This window comes from Liolophura sinensis, chromosome 3, assembly GCF_032854445.1.
Source record: "Liolophura sinensis isolate JHLJ2023 chromosome 3, CUHK_Ljap_v2, whole genome shotgun sequence".
Lineage (NCBI taxonomy): Eukaryota > Metazoa > Mollusca > Polyplacophora > Chitonida > Chitonidae > Liolophura > Liolophura sinensis.
In genome coordinates, this window is record NC_088297.1 from 12769886 (window position 1) to 12787794 (window position 17909).

The following is a 17909-nucleotide window of genomic DNA, read 5'->3' on the forward strand; positions in this document are numbered from 1 at the left end:
ATGGTATCTCCGAATTTCACATAGATGTCATTAATGAGAAATTCAAGTAATTCAATAAATAATGTAACATCCCATGAGTTGTAACCTTTATTAATAGTAGAACTAAAGAAAGCCTTATTGCTTCTGACGTTAATGTAACGGTGGCCTGTTTTAGTAAATACCGAGACAATTAACGACGATATTCTTTCAATGAGATCTTTGTGAGGAATTGTAGTATAGAGAGTAGAGAAATCCCATGTGGATACGTCTTTGTATGGTATATGCACATGGGCATCAAGTTCTTCTGTAAGACGTTTGGAGTTGTTAAGAATCCACATGCAGTTGACACCTGACTTTTTTGTTATGGCACAACAATACTTACTCCAAAATGACTTTACTTCTTTTAACGCTCTCGTAAGTAGGGTTGACAAGAGTTTGGTGGTATAACTTCATGAACCCGCAATAAATCGAGACTTGTATGGGGATTTATGCATTTTATGAATCCAGTAAAGTTGTGGTATTTCTGTATGACGGGTGGGGGGCTCCGTGGCTCAGTCGGTTACCGCGCTAGCGCAGTGTAATGACCCAGAAGCCTCTCACCAATGCGGTCGCAGTGAGTTCAAGTCCAGCTTATGCTGGCTTCCTCTCCGGCTGTACGTTGGAAGGTCGTCCAGAAACCCGCGGATGGTCGTGGGTTTCCACCGGGCTCTGCCCGGTTTCCACCCACCATAATGCTGGCCGTCGTCGTATGTAAGTGAAATATTCTTGAGCACGGCGTAAAACACCAATCAAAAATTTTTAAAAAATGTATGACGGGTAGGTATATTTATGCGCCTTTCTTTGGGAAAGGTTTTGTGTTTATTAAATAGTTCCTCCAGAGTAGATGTAGTAGCAGAATACGTGGATGTTGCTGTAGATGTATATAGCTCTTGAACAAGAATTTGATAATAATAATTCTTGCAAATAAAGATGACATTATTAGGAACCTTGTCTGCTACAGTGAAGACAAATTTACTGTGAAGGTCAGCGAGTGTTTCTTACACAGTGGAGCCCTTAAGAACCTGTTTAACCTTAGGTAGAGCTTCAATGTCTATACGGTGTATAGCTGAACTAACCTTCTTTTTGACAATCTCAAACCAATTGTTAAGTACTGAAGAATCCACTTTCTCCCGTTTTGACCATTTTTTAACATATTCCTCAAGCGCCGAGATGATATTTTTTTGTGTTAGATAGGAAGAAGTCATAGGTGTGTGTATGTATACTGTGTCTTTTTGTGTCCATGCTGCCAAAGTGCTGTCTCCACTGAAGTATCTTGCCGAAGACACCAGATCTGGCGGCCGATGTACCCAGTCACACTATACTGACACCGGGCCAACCAGTACCGTTTCACTATTTTATCCTCTCAGTACTGAGCGCCAAGGGAAAGCAGCACCATTTCTAAAGTCTTAGCTATGACCCCACCCGGGTCTTATCGCAGGTCTTATGACTTTGAGGCGGACGTTCTAATCATTAGACAACCGAAAGGGTCTACAAGATACCCCAACAATGTGGGGGGTTTCTGCGAATGTGTAGAATAATAACTGTGCTAGGAGTAACTCATTCGTCGTCATGTAAGATTACACAAATTTCTCTAAAATGCGTACAAATACGTTTGATTTATTACTTTATTTATTTCATTGACTGGTGTTTTACACCGTACTCTAGAATATTTCACTTATACGTTGGCGACCAGCATTGTGGTGGGAGGAAACCGGGCAGACCGTCTAACGTACGGCCGAAAACGAAGCGAGCATAAGCTGGACTTGAACTCACAGTGACCATTGATGAGATTGGGTCATTGCGCCGCACGTTAACCACTTTGGCCATGGGGGGAATCAAAATGCGAATGAATCAGCAATACATAGGTCACCACAACTTGAACTGTTTTATTTATCTATTTATTCATGTATTTTTTTTATTTGATGGTTTTTTACGCCGTACTCCAGAATATGTCACTCATACGACGACGGCCAACATTATAGTGGGAGGAAACCAGGCAGAATAAATCATTTTCAATAACGAAGGATTTTAGCAACACAGAAATAAAACTTGAAAATCATCTAATATGTGGAAAATTTGGACTATTCCAGTAATTTTCCCTCTTTGAGACAAGATTAAAAAGCCTAGAAAAATAGAACGATCAGAAAAACATCAAGATCATGGCATGCACGTGTATGAACGTCAGTCTTTTGGGATGCATGTCAGAATTTGCTTTCAAACTTGCTGGTTATAGTTTCCACAGTGAGAACTGATTAAATCCCGATTAAAACTTGTCTTTATATCATTTTCTTAGTCAGATAGTTTAATGTTATCTACAACCGATGATGAGATACTAGCTATGGCAGATTTTTATCGTGTAACCAATGCTTTTTTCAAATTTTTCGATCTCGTACCATTACATTACACCATTGCTGCACAACATGCTTTCCCGGGTCGCGTCATGCCAAGGACTTTTAACAATGATACTTGTTGCTGCCTCGCTTGGCGCTCAGCACTGAGAGGTTAGAACAAGGAAACGCGACTTGTTGCCCCGATATCAATAAACTGTGTCATTTTCTGGTGTCTTCGGCATGATACTTGAACACTGGCGATAACACTTTGGTGTCATGAACTCGCCATGCCAGAGCCCTCATAGTCATATGATTAAAAAATTATCAAGTACAACCGTAAAACCGTAAGCATGAATACAAACATACAAGATGCATTCTTGGTGAATTACGATAAAGTTACCAGCTGGCATTGCGACATATCCTTATACAGGTTACTGCCCCCCGCTAGCAAATTTTGCACATAAATTAACACTAAAAATTGAGGTGACTGTCAACAGACAATAAGTCATGTCAGAAAAAAACTCAACCTTTATTTCTATTAATACTAGATACTTTCGCAACCACGTTATCTTACTTGTGCACAACATTATTACAAGGGACATTCATTTCATTTAAAAAAGAAAAAAAAGCTTATTGTATTTCCACACAAGGGCATCAATGGTTAGGATAAGTTTGTACAAGACCATGTGTGTCCCTATAGTCAAGCTTATCTACTCATGCATGGCAGTGCAATAAAGGGAGCGTGGAGAGCAGTGCTTGCGCTGTGAGGAGTATGGCAATGCACTTGACTGCCTATGGTGACCTCTGATTGAGTTCAGGTGTGACAATAACCCAGCAACAATAGCAATGCAGACAATAGTGCGAAAAACGGTTAATTACCGTCTACAATTTAGAACATTTGTCGCATATAAAACACGCAATTTTATCAGTGTAAGATTAAAATGTCTTCTTCATTGTAAACCAGAGTGAAATTACCCTTTCGACTTGATTGTATTTCTATGTAAGGGTGTAAAGCAACGTGCTGAACGCCCTTTACGGACTACGAATGGTATACGAATGTCGGACATGACGCTCATACATGTACTAGTATATCACTTGATATTACATTATCTTCATATAATACATTTACAATGTATGTGCGTCTTCCTATTTCGTAAAACCTGCGAATGGTTGTGGGTTTTCCCCGGGCTCTGCCCGATTTACACAGCCGTATACACATGCGAAAGATTATGCATTTTTCACCCCCCAAAAATTAGGTTTTTGTCTTGTTTTGTTTCTTTGCCACCTCGTTTAAATGTTTGCATTTTGCCTGTCTGTCTGTCAGCATTACGGTACTAGCTGCTCACGGATTTGGATGGGATTTGCGCACAGCTTGACCCTGGACCAAGACTCAGACAGTTAAGTTTTGCCGTGTAGGACACACATACCTAATATTGTATGCGCCTTTGTTTTGAGTGGAAGGGTTGTGCCTTTATAGCCGTTTGCGCCTAAGAGTGCCTTTTAGTTAGTATTAAGTGAAATAAACTTTACGTTACCTTAGCTGAGTATTCTTTCTGCCATCTCACCGCCCCACCGTTGTTTGCTTCGGTTAGATTCAGAATGTAATTTGTGTGGTCCAACATTTGCTGGAACATCAGTTACAGGAAGAGTTCATAAACTGAGCAAATATTAAATACAACTATTGCGGATGTCATTTAACTGAATATAAATATTTATTCTAAATGTGTACAAGAAATATATTTTTTCGTACATAAAGACTATGAAATCCAGATAGAAGTGAATCAAATTGTAGATTCGTGGGTAAGAAATATTTGGGGGTGAACCATTTAAAAAGTAGCAAGACCACAGAGACCGCATTCAACTTGTAGGGTGCGGAACTACTCGAAGCGGTGTCCCATAGGGCGCATGTCCAAACTTGGCCTTGAACAAGTATAGATTATTTTGCAAAAACTTTTACTTGAAAATTTGGATTTATTTATTTGATTGTAATTTTTTACTTAATATGTCACTTATACGACGGCGATCGCCATAATGGTAGGAGGAAACCGGGTAGAGCCCGGGAGAAACCCACGACCATTCACAGGTTACTAGCAAACATCCCCACGTACGGCCGGAGAGGAAACCAGCATGAGCTGGACTTGAAATCATAGCGACCGAATTGGTGAGAGGCTCCTGAGTCAATGTGCCGGAAAAGATATGGTTTTCTGTTTACATATGGTAGCCGATATCTCTTGCCATTATACACGCAAAAGATGTGTACTTCGGAAGCGCATCACAAAGCACAGAGCACACAAAATGATCACGTAGGTATTTATAAGTGCACACGTATCCGTGACATTGTAAATCCTCGCTTGTGAGTTAAATGGCATCTTTACCCAGGAGCTGCCGCTGTAGTTTCCGTCCGCTGTGTAGATCCGAAATCCCGGATTCATGTCGTTTTGAGGGGTGACGGCGCCTCCTATGTACAGAATGCTCACCGGTCGCGTGAAATTCACGCTATCGTAAAATATGGCGTAATGGTCTGAATGTGAGTGCCCGAAAAACTGCGCTGTCACCGTGCTTTCAAACCTAAAAGAAAAACAACGAAAGTCAGTTTTAATTGGGACATTAAAGCAAACTTTCAGGTGGATGAGCCAGATAGTCTCTCCTGACATACATGTATATTTTTTGGTGCGAAAATGAATTTATAAAACCTATAATTACAAATCGCGATCTTTCTTCGTAGGAAACTGAATAATAGAAATATAATTCCTTCTAGTACGTGTTTACACGGTAATATGTGTTAATCTTCCATCAAATTTTTGGACCCTCAGTTTCTACTATACCATCAATGTATTCCTGAACATCAACTTGGATCGTAGCATCGTTTAGTATTAACGTCTTAACGGCCCCTCGGCATTTTGTTCTTTGACGAAAGAGTGACTTTCCGTGTGTCGCTTATTCGACAGCACAATTTTTGGAATTAATTTGCAGATGGCATGGCGCTACGAAGAGATGGTCGCTGTACCGTTGATTTGTATCCAATGTGTCAGGATTTCGTGTCACCGTGTCATCGCTTCGTATCATATAATATGTGTAATATCCAGCGCACCTAATGATGAAAAGCCGCAGACATATCAGTGAGAACTGCAATCGACCATTCACCTCACTTGTCAACTTTCGATAAAAGCCTGCTAACCTTCCAGGCTTACGTCACGTCTGACGTCACGTCATGCGCAATACAACGCAATACCGTTAGGTCGACCGCCTTGAAGTCGGATGACCTACATGGAATCAAACCCGGGTCGGGTCATACCAAAGACACAGAAAATGATATTTGTTGACGCCTCGCTTGGCGCTCAAAACACTGAGAGGTTAGAGCAAGGAAACAGGACTGGTTGACTCCGTGCTAGTATAATGTGACTGGGTGGGGTGTTATGTCTGGTGTCTTGGGGTTGACGACATGGACTCTCCCTGACACAAGAAGACACAGTGAACGTACACACGCAATGACTTATATGCATACGACATAAATACTCATTAATAGCCTACATACATGCAAACGACATAAATACTCATATATAGCCCACATACATGCATACGACATAAATACCCATATATAGCCTACATACATGCATACGATATAAATACCCATATATAGCCCACATACATGAATACGACATAATACGGGATGACATCACTTACCTGTTGATGATATCGTAATAGCTCCAGCTCCAGGCTTGAAGGCAGTCGCCCGACCCCGTGGGAATGTGACTCAGAATATGCACCTGCATGATGATAAACAATATTCATTTATTTTATTTTATTTTGTTGTATTTTTTCTTTTGGTTTAGTAGGATTTAACGCTTTGCTGTGGAATTTTCCACTTATTCGACGGCAGTCAGGTTTAGAGATAGAAGAAACACACACTTACTGTACGCCAGAATCCTGACAAAAGCGCTGATTAAAATCCGCAACCGAAATACCAACAGCAGAATTCGAACCTGTGACCTCACTGCTTAAGGCCAAACCGGCTGGGAAGAGGCCAACGCGTAAGGCGATTAAACCGGCGAACGTTTTATACTCAAACACCATGAGATCACCATGTTTCACGTTTTCAGCTACATATGTCGACATATACTTTATACGCCCGTCCAACATTGTTCCCCTTAATAAAGAACACGTCAATTCTTGCTTGGTGGTGTCGTGTGGTACAGACCAAGACACGAGGATTGGTATATGATGTTTAGTGCATCCTTTCTATATGTTTTTACTGGATGAACACAGAGACAAATGAACACGAAGAAAGTATTACATACAAAACCAAACAATATATATCAGGGGGATATGCCCGCTACAACAGATTTGGAAGTCGAAATTTTTTTCATTACGTTCCTAAGCTTAGTGTTAGGACATTTGCTTTTAGGCATTTCACGCATGGAGACAGACTTGATTACACTCCAAAAATTAATCTGTTAACTTCAACATAAAAGCCTGTTGTTGCTTAGTGAGGCTAGAATGTATTCTGCTTACTGCAATTCTGTTAAATATGACACACATATTCTATGAATTCAACATAAAGATTCCATTAGACTAACAAGATTTTATGTTAAATATGCCACAGCAATAACTAGAAGAACAGTAATACATTCTACCATCACTCAGACAATAGACTTTCTGTTCAAATCAACAGATTAATTTTTTGAATTTACGTGCTTTCCAGGAAGAAAAAAAGATCATATTTAATTAGCACCAACGATCCTCACCCACCCTAAATAACCATCCCACCCACGTGGCAGACTCATGATAGCCTGATCGACTGAGCATACCTAAGGAGCAATACCTTTTCATGGTTCCGTTCGGCCCGAGTGAGGACGTCCACAAGCCAGGACAGTTCTCCGGCCGGGTCAGTCGTGTTAAGTAGAACCCACCTGCATGTACACAAATACAATGAACGGTTGGGATGGCGTTGCTTGACAGACGTACTAAGAGTACATTGCAATTTAAATCTTATAAACGGGGAATTTAACTGAATCAGAACAAGATTCACATACCAGTTCATGTTGTTACAGTAGTTATTGTTAAGGGAGACAACTCGTAAGCCCGGATATGGCGAGACGGTGTAGTATCCTCCCCTGAAAGTTTAAATTGACTGTGAGCATACACACGGACAGAATTACAGAGCACAAAAATGGCATTTACAGTGAAAAAAGTAGTCAGAAAACTTGCTTACTTATAATTTTTTACTTCTCTTTGTCTTTGGCTTATATCGGATATGGACACACTCTTTTCAGTAAATGATCTGAGTGCGATGTTTTCTCGAGATATGATATGATTTCTTGTTGCCGATACAATTTTTGGAAACATAATTAGGCTTTTTGCTAATAAACTTAAGTTAAAATTTCAGATTAATCTAAAATTGTTATTTCTTACGTAACCAGGACAAAATATTGCTTGACGGCATATTTTATACAACAAATGTCAGCTAAAATAACGGAAAGGAAGATACCAAATTTAATGATTGAAATTTTGACTTATGTCAAAATTTCTTAAGCATCGTGATCCCGGGGCCTGTTATCCTTAATAAAAGCTCTGTACAGAGTAAGTTTGATAAACACGATGATAAATATTTATGGAGAGGTAAGTATTTTTTATCGGCTCCCTATCAAAGCCTGCCTCCGGCTATCCCCATACAAACTATGGCTCAGAGAACCAGGTTTACTATAAGGTGATGGCAATTGGCAAGTTCTACCAAGACCAACAACCACAAAAACCTACAACCACAAACACCTGTAACCATCACAAACACTCGCAACCAAAAGGACCCACAACCACCATTGCCGCAACTGTATCAAGGCTACACAATTCGGTACAGATTAAAAGTGTAGGTACATAAAGATGGTGTATACAAGCTACACATTAATGTCCCTGTGCAAATTTGTTACAGTTAATGTGTACTTGTACTACAGATGCTGCACAATGCTTTTAGAGAACATTTCTAGATCGAATAAGGTTTTTGAATATTCCCATGTATAAGATGTGGCTACCATGTTTATGAACGGCAGAATCCATCCTGACAAAGCCTCTAGATTCGCCAGATATCTGATACAGGTGCTGATTCAAACTCGCTGCCGAACTCGCGAAAGCTGGATTCGAACCTGCGACCTCATTGGTCAGGTGCCTGACAAAGGATCTGACGTACTCACATCCCATCCACCTAAAGCCGGTTTCCGGTCGCTCGTTGACCGATAATTTTAGCATTAGGGTCTTCGCTTACTGAAATTCGTGACTACATGTTTGAATATACGTATATGTGACAAAATAAATTTAACAACCAGATGTAGGCTAAGCCTTGTCATATGTTTGTGTCACAAAATCTTCCACCATTTAAATCACTTTTATTTTAAAGGTAACTTTGTCACGAAAATACACTGGATTCCAAATATTTCAATTGATGTTATTTATTTTTTTTATTATTGCCTTATTCGATTTGCTGTTTAGCATCATACTAAGGGCATTTTGGGAGATGCTATACATCATTACTCAATATCTTAATTTTAATTAATCAAACCTGAGAACGTCCTGTGCCGTTGATGAAGGAAGTCCCCACGATGAAACAAACCGCTCATACAACCACTGAATAGAGTTATCTCCCGTGATGAAGGGAGGCGGGTAGCTGTTGCAAAAAACAGCATGCATTGATAGAACCCATTACGTTTTGTATTCAAGTATGGGAAGCCTGCCCTACATGTTTCCCATATAAACATATCATTTCTATGGCATATTCACATTCTGATGCCTTATGTGTAATATATTCTTAATTTATAAACAATAAAAATATGAGTTTCATTTCAATACCGTAGTAACAGAGTACATATAATTATGCCCGAATCTATAACGAGCTTCTCCAACTTAGAGGTAAATTATAAGCAATACACGTACAAGTATAACTTTTCTTTCAACCGTTTATGTAATACAAAACATATACCCCGTTCACACGGGCAAAATTTAAACCGGATCAAATCTGAACTGGTTTAAATCGAAGCCAGTGTGAGAATGCGTGCATTCACACGATGATGTGGTAAAGCCGGTTTTATGCTTCACAACGTCACATTTAAGCCGGTTTAATAATTACGACGTCAGCCTGACCTCCACGTAGCCGTGGCATTTAAACCAGTTACCGTTCGCACGACACTGATAAACCCGCTTAAGCTCTGAAACTGGCTTAATGCCACGTCGCTAGCTGGAGCAAATAAACCCGATTAAATGCCCCCACTTTGCATTCACATGGGCGACGTCAAACTGGCTCAAAGCCACTTTGTCAAGTTAAACCAGCTTAACTTTGCCCGTGTGAAACGGGGTAGTAGAGTTATATAAGAAATTGTGATGACGAAATCAATAGGGCAAATATTCCACATTAGATCCACCAATTAACAATAGTAGAGTAGGCAGGAAACTCCGAGAAAACACTTAAAATGCATTGTTGGCAAATATAAATATTTCGACCTCTATTTGGCTATCATCGGGATTTTTTGCAAGGCAACAGCTGTTTGCTGATTTATTTATTTATTTATTTGATTGGTGTTTTACGCCGTACTCAAGAATATTTCACTTACATACAACGGCGGCCAGAATTATAGTGAGAAAAAATCGGGCAGAGCCCGGGGGAAACCCACGACCATCCGTAGGTTGCTGTCAGACCTTCCCACGTACGGCCGGAGAGGAAGCCAGCATAAACTGGACTTGAACTCACAGCGACCGCATTGGTGAGAGGCTCCTGGGTCATTGCGCTGCGCTAGCGCGCTAACCAACTGAGCTAATCAAATTGACCTTGGGCTGGTGGACAGTATTTACAATCAGCAATGACAACACAATTCTTCTGCAGACTTTTTCCCATCATTTAATTCGAAATTTATGACCATGTATTGCCCATGCTTCCTTAGCGCCTGTTTCACATAGAGTGAAGAAAGATAGATTTATTTATTCATTTGATTGGTGTTTTACGCCGTACTCAAGAATATTTCACTTATACGACGGCGGCCAGCATTATGGTGGGAGGAAACCGGGCAGAGCCCAGGGGAAACCCACGACCATCCGCAGGTTGCCGGCAGACCTTCCCACTTAAGACCGGAGAGGAAGCCAGCATGAGCTGGACTTGAACTCACAGCGACCGCATTGGTGAGAGACTTCTGGGCCATTACGCTGCGCTAGCGCGCTAACCGACTGAGCCACGGAGGCCCCCTGGCGGCTAAATAGAGTGCTGATTTGAATAAATTATGCATCATTTGAAAAGCAATTCATGCACATTCCAAATATGGCTGCCAGGTTGTTGGGGTGTGGGGTGAGTGCTTTTTTTTGTAGGGAGTGGAGGGAGGATGCATTTTTACATGGAATAAAATCCAAAAAGGCTATGTGAGGAGAATTTGGGGTTGGACCCCGTGAGAAATCCAAATCCACTGACGTTCTATTTACTGGACATTTTGGAGCCATATTAAACAGGCCGAAGTATAGTGACGTCATCAATTCTTAGATATGCTCTAAGTGTTCAGAAACGCGGATTTACAGCAATCAGAGAATGTTGAGCAGCTAAACTGAATTGGTCACGTGACTAGGCGTCAGCTTGTACAATATGGACCAAATGTCTACTGTAGGATTTATTTATTTATTTATTTCATTGGTGTTTTACGCCGTACTCAAGAATATTCCACTTATACGAGCATTATAGCATTATGATGGGTGGAAACCTGGCACAGCCCGGGGGAAACCCACGACCATCCGCAGGTTGCCGGCAGACCTTCCCACGTACGGCCGGCGAGGAAGTCATCAACTGTAGGACCACAATCTTCATTCACATTTTATTCACAATAAAGTGTAAACAAAATCTTGAAAATCATGTTTGGGATATTTTAGATAACACGTTGGTAAAATAGAAAGATAACTAAGCTCATAGGTGGTATTATTATCCAAACGGTATTTACTTAAGAATTTACTTTATCAATCGTTTTCAAAATTGCGCACTTTGTGTAGACCCTATATGTGGTCTGTTCTTGTAAAGGACTGGCCTATACCTGTTTACGGGTGCGCTCTCGTGGTTGCCGACACACGGGAAAAGCGGCTTGTGAGGTAGATACTGTCGGTACATCTTTGTGAAGAGGTCCAGTAGATGTAGCTGATCAGCGCGAGTTTGATTCCACACGTTGTGAGCTGGGAGATCGCCTGTCCAGTATACCAAGTCAAACTGCGTGGATAAGAAGAAAGAAATCAAAAAATCTATCCAAATCTATCTATCTATCTATCTATCTCTCTCTCTCTCTCACTCTCTCTCTCTCTCTCTCTCTCTCTCTCTCTCTCTCTCTCTCTCTCTCTCTCTCTCTCTCTCTCTCTCTCTCTCTCTCTCTCTCTCTATATATATATATATATATATATATATATATATATATATTATATATAAGGAAGAATTACAAATGTGATCAAAACAGATCTTTGCAAAACAAAGATTGTTGTGAGAGTTGACATAATATAAATTATAAAAAAGAGTAAAAAACAAATGTGATATTACTTCATCTGTGAAGGGTATTGTTATGGTTCTTGTTTGTAAATGAATGACAAGCAAGTGGGTTTGAAACATTTCTTTTCTTTTAAGATGCTGCATGTTACTGCGATATCTATATATGCCAGTATAACAGCAGCATATGGCAGGGTTTCATCTTGCCATATGTGGTTATGTTATAGTGCTAATATCCTGAGACACTGTTCTACGCTGTCGCGCTAATCAGCTAGGTTATCGACTCCCTCCCCTCCCCCCCCCCCCACCTCAATTAAAAAAATTATAACGAGGATATAAACAGTGTGTGCATGCAAAAAAATTTCACTGTCTGACCCGCAAAAAAGTTATCTGGTCTTGTGACCTAGTGGTTCAGATGGTTTAATTAGCGCGCTAGAGCAGCTTAATGACCCAGGAGCCTCTCACCAATGCGCTCGCTGTGAGTTCAAATCCAGCTCATGCTGGCTTTTTCTCCGGCCGTACGTGGGAAGGTCTGTCAGTAACTTGCGGTTGGTCGTGGGTTTCCCCCAGGCTGTGCCCGGTTTCCTCCTACCACAATGCTGGCCGTCATCATATAAGTGAAATATTCTTGAGTACGGTGTAAAACACCAATGAAATAAACAAGTAAATAAACCCCACCAAAATGCTCGCCATCGTCCTATAAGTGAAATATTCTTGATCACGGCGTAAAACTCCAATAAAATAAATAAATATTCGAAAGCGAACAATTTTGTGGCAGGGTCAAACCAGAATGCCTGGAATAATCCCCTGATCTTGGGTAAGCATGTACGGACATGCACGCCACAGTGATGGATGACGAAAGCTCTTCAAAAAACTTTAGATTGTACAAACGGTCACGTGCAAGGTAATTAACAAAAGGGCCTCTACGAACAGTGTCCAAAACTCGTGTGTCTTTTGGGACACTTTACTCAATGAGTTACATCTCATTTCCTCGAAAGTCGAAGACAAATATTAAATAGGACCCTACAGAGTTACCTCCCTTGGAGTCAAATGAATTGATGGGTTTTTGAGAACAAGCTGTGGTTAGGAGGGACCCCTCCAAAGGAGAGTATCGAAGTTCCATACCTGCCTTGATGACAGACTTTTATAAGTTTAAGTATAAGGGAATTTTATAATCCTTGAAATGCATGTTCATCCGTCAACACTGTACAGGCAGCTTCTACGAAAACTCTGTCTACCTAAGCTGAAGAATATCTACCTCATTTAAGGCCTGATGTCTTCACATGCATTCCTGCGACTGCCAATAGTTGATGTCATGTTTTTCTACATTCCGTTACCTAGAAATAGCTGTCAGTGTACTGAGAGAATCTGACAATGCAAACTTCAATAGGCAAAGTTCCATTTTTCGTAGTTTCACGCAGAAAAACTAATCTCGCGCTAGGTCGTAGCTGTCCTCGTGTGACAAGGGAGGTAATTCGCAGGAGACATGAAAGTGTAATCGCTATATCGATAGCACCTTCAAAAGGTGAGCATTGTAATATCAATGACACTTGTCGAGGTTTGTCATATGAAGAATCTGCTTTGGTCGGGTTTTACTGGCAGATATTTTGAATCTCCATACTTGTTCTTCACGAAAGCACTGTACCTGATCTTGAATGGTGGACAGGTACTGTAGCATATTCTCCAGTGTTCGCAGTGGCAAGTCACAGCTTCTGTAGTCACCCCATCTGCCCGCCCCTGTGTCCCCTGGCTCTGATAACAGTAGATGACACATTAAGACGGTTAAGACTGGCAAATGACTGGTTAAGCAATCACTTCTGTTTTATCGTGTTTTTTGGGATCGTGTAAAATATTGGCGAATGTGGTTGTAAAGGTGATATAAAAGGCTACTCCATGGAGACTATAAACCAGAACAGTGACGACAGTGTGATGGTTGGAACATGGACAGTGTGATGGTTGGAACATGGTCATACAGCGAAAACCAGTGAAACACGGCCTCTTGCCAATTTATCTCTGACAGGTTTTTTTTAACTGTTCATGTAAATGCTTATATAATGGTAAACTACACGTCTCGTAGCATCATGGCATAAGCAGAATCGGGTAAAAGAGTATAGTGCAATTGCCACACTTTACACGATCTTTGGTGTAGAATTATTCTAAATGCTGCGTTGTCATGACATTTATTAATCGCCGAAACAAGTAAACAGAATAAAAACAATGCGCAGGGATCAGATCAGAACCCTGGTATATTTATTTCATTACACAATTACGCCGTACACAAGAATATTTCTCTTATACGACGGCGGCCAGCATCATCGTGGTAGGAAACTGTCAGTGAAACATGTATTTTTCAGATTTCTTAATACATCATGCACTGCTACCGAATCAGTTGGAACCGTGTTAATGTGTTATGTCAACACCGTATCCTCTATCCAGAAAAACCTGCGGATGGTCGTGGGTTTTCCCCGGGCTCTGCACGGTTTTCTCCCACCATAATGCTGCCCGGTGTCGTGTTAGTGAAATATTCTTGAGGACGGCGTCGAACACCAATGAAATAAATAAAGAAATCTATCTAGAAACATCACCACCGTCGTATAACTGAAATGTTTTTGAGCATTCCTTTAAACCCTAATCACAAACAACAAATAAATACAACTTCAAACGTATCTTCAGATAGTCCTGTTTGAGTTTTAAGATTGGAGACCTTCAAATATTAAATCAAGCGTGGAATTTTGATTCAAGTGGTTACCAATATCTCTTGACCTGAAAACATGGGATCGAATTTTTTTACGAATAGTTTTTGCATGGTTTTCATCTTAAGGACGGTCGCTTGGGGAACGGTAGATCCAGGGTCAATCCTGGGTCGAGTCACACCTAAAACTTTAAAAGAGGAAGCCGTTACTTCCTCGCTTGGTCTTGCAGCATAAAGGGGATAGTGCAACGACTGGTCGACCCGTATCAGTATAATGGCTCGGGCTGGGCGGCTTACTTGCCTTCGGTAAGGCGTCTCAGTGAGCAGCACTAGATCAAAGATCGGTGGAAATCCGCCCTGCAACAAGGAGGCACATTACACGTACATGTACCCTAAGGACTCCTTCGTCGTCATATGACTGAAAAATTGTTAAGTACCACGTTAAACATCAAGCACTCACTTACTTTTAAGTACAGTGGGTAGCAATGTTGTATTACAGGTGATGTAACACGAAAAAAAAAAAACTATCATCGTAGAAGCAAACCTTTTTGTTACCAGTCTATTTCCGTTAAACAGTCATCTACATTCAGCTGACTGTAAAATCAGTCATAGACGCTACCAAAATTGCCTTTAACCAGCGTCCCGTAACAATGCAAGCTCTACACATTGATACATTGGACGTCCTTACATAGAAAATTCAGTTAGAATACTTTTTCTAATTCATACTGTTAAACTTCATAAGCTTAATTTAGACACCAAAAATTCATTTCCTCGGGTGACGTCATAATTATTCAAAACGACGTTGCATGCTGGACAATGGGCGTGGAGAGTTATTTGTTTTACAGTGGTTGTACCAACAAGCGGTTTGAACAAACTCCATGTAATAACACAGCCAACACTACCTTCTCTGCTGGTAACTAGATCGCTTTAATTTCCTAACATCCACATCTGAAACTATACTGCCGTGACATCATATGCTTCAAGAGATAAAGTAAAATTCATTTATTTTCTAACTTCATTTTCCTACCAAAAATATGAACTTCAAACAGATCCATGTGTAGAACTTGGGTTGTTACATGTCACTGACTAAAGGCAAGTTTGGTAGCGAGTATTCAGACAGCTGTATATCGGCGACTCTCTAAAAGAAATACACAACAGATTTAATCTAAAGCTTATTCGGAAGTGTGCCTTGCATTTAAGTTCATTTATTTATTTATTTATTTATTTCATTGGTGTTTCACGTCGTACTCTTCAGTGTTTCATTTATACCTGATGGCTAGCATTATGGTCAGAGGCCGGAGGAAATCCACGACCATCTGTAGGTTGCTGGAGATCTTTCCCACGTAGGCCTACCTTTAAATTCAAGTTATGTTCAGGTGCTGGTACAATCTAAATTTGCCTTCTTAAATAAACCAATATTTTAATAATCTCAGATTCTAGAGATTTAAGATTCCCTTTTTCATCAAGATATCAGTTAAAGGCAAAATAAACTATATAAGGGAATTATTCTAATTTCTTTGGTGCTTTGTCTTAATCAGTTTTTGTCATAGAGGAACCATGCTGTTTTTTTAAAGAATTTTTATCACTGAATGAATCATGTTATGTATTTCTGATTTTCGGAATTTTTTATCACAAACTTAAATACAGGCAAAGAATTGGGCTTTATGGACCATGCTTTAGAGGCGCACGCATTTTCGGATAAGGTATACAACGATCCATTAAGATGGCAATAACCTAATGTAATTAGGTTATCATTGGACTTACTGGGAGGTCCATTTCCGGTCCGGCAGCAGATCGGCTCCCCACAATTTGTGTTTAGGCCTTCCCCATACTCCAGATCAAGGTGGATGTCCGTTATTTGCAGAATCCTTATTTTAGGAGCACCTGGCTAAAGTAAGCAATCAAAGAAACTAGAGAAAACAAGATATTAATTAACAAAGTGTAATGTCAAGATGCAACACATGTGCATTTCCAAAAAATGTATAGCACGATCAAGAACAATAAAAACAAACAACAACAACAACGCATACAGCGCATGTGCTGCTCACTACTCTTGCTTTACATCACGGGCACTGTCAACGGATAATTTTGTCTTTTGATGGAACTATAATCAGCATTCATCAACAACATTGTAACAAATGTCAGTTAGATAAAGAGAATGCATGTTTAGCAAGTACAAATAGATCCAAAGCTTGAGAATGAGTTTTTGTATTTTCAACATAACTTCCTGTCTCGTCACCGTAACCGCAGTGACCCTGGCGTTTTGCAAGATTCCTGAACAAAATGTACTAGTGGTGGCAGCGATCTGAATCTGTAAAGAGTATGACAGCAATGCCGTCGTCCCATTAGGCTGATCCTGGCAACTCATATAGACGATTGAGATTGATGACGATTGCAGTCTAATAAACGATGATACTATCAGTTGTTTTGTTCTCAGTAGTTATATTTCATTTATGAAACGTTAATATTATAACTGAAGTTTGAAACGTACAGCTAAGGCAAAGAAAATATAGATTTTTTATAAAACTGCACCAGAAAGGCTACAAATATCAGCTCATATAACAACCCTCCTACGTTTCGCCTGGACTATGTGTTACAAACTCTTTACAGCGCATTTACCGCATTCTACACTCGATCTACATCACCGCGTCCCACGTGTGGGACGCACGTGGGCTTGTTTCGACTTAACCTCATTGCTGCTGTTCTTAATTGTCGAACTATTTAATCTGCATGCATCAATAAAATTGTTTCAGGTCTTATGAAGTGGATACTTTAGATACAGACAATGGGAATGTATGTATATATTAAAGTATTGTTAGAAACAAAGGTTGAGACAAAGTCCTCTGATATCACTCAACAACGTGACCCCAGTGAACTCGGCGTTGTTCAAGATTTCCGTATAAAATTTGTGAGTGGGTGCAGGGATGTAAAGTGTGTAAGTTTTGATGCATACCTGTGGAGGTTTGGGTGGTACCACAGGCGGTTTAGGGATGTCAGGTAGCTTAACCGTCCAGTTAGCGTAGGGGTTATAAAACTTGGCACATCCTTCTCCGTACAACAAACCGCACACTTCCTCTGGGCTGACCACCAAGTTATCGGCCACTGTCAACACTTCAGTCTAAGACGAGAAAGGCGTATCAAGAAAAAAAGACATTCGTAAAATTATAATGACGGAGAACATGCCATTTGTAGGACTGATCAGAAGCCTTTACAAAAATACTTTCGTCTTGGAATTTGCACGAAGGTCCCTGGAGAAGAAATTCTTTATCGGCTTTAAAACAACGTGCAAGGGGAGACAAATATCGCGCTAGAAACATGTTTGTTCTGTAATTGGCAGTAATTGTATTTTGTATTTGTTTTACGAGGATAACATAGAGGCCTCCGT

At 40.3% G+C, this 17909-nt stretch overlaps 1 protein-coding gene across 1 annotated transcript; it reads right to left on the bottom strand.

Annotated features, from left to right (window-relative positions):
• Positions 1–3874: 3874 nt before the first annotated feature.
• LOC135463373 (sphingomyelin phosphodiesterase-like) lies at positions 3875–16892 on the bottom strand. Its single transcript, XM_064740632.1, has 10 exons — positions 16764–16892; positions 16289–16412; positions 13478–13584; positions 11396–11565; positions 8899–9003; positions 7382–7462; positions 7171–7258; positions 6033–6115; positions 4724–4916; positions 3875–3973 (listed from the first exon to the last, which is right to left on the bottom strand). Exons 1-10 carry the CDS (start codon positions 16890–16892, stop codon positions 3875–3877), a joined length of 1179 nt encoding a protein of 392 aa, XP_064596702.1.
• Between the last annotated feature and the right edge of the window lie 1017 nt (positions 16893–17909).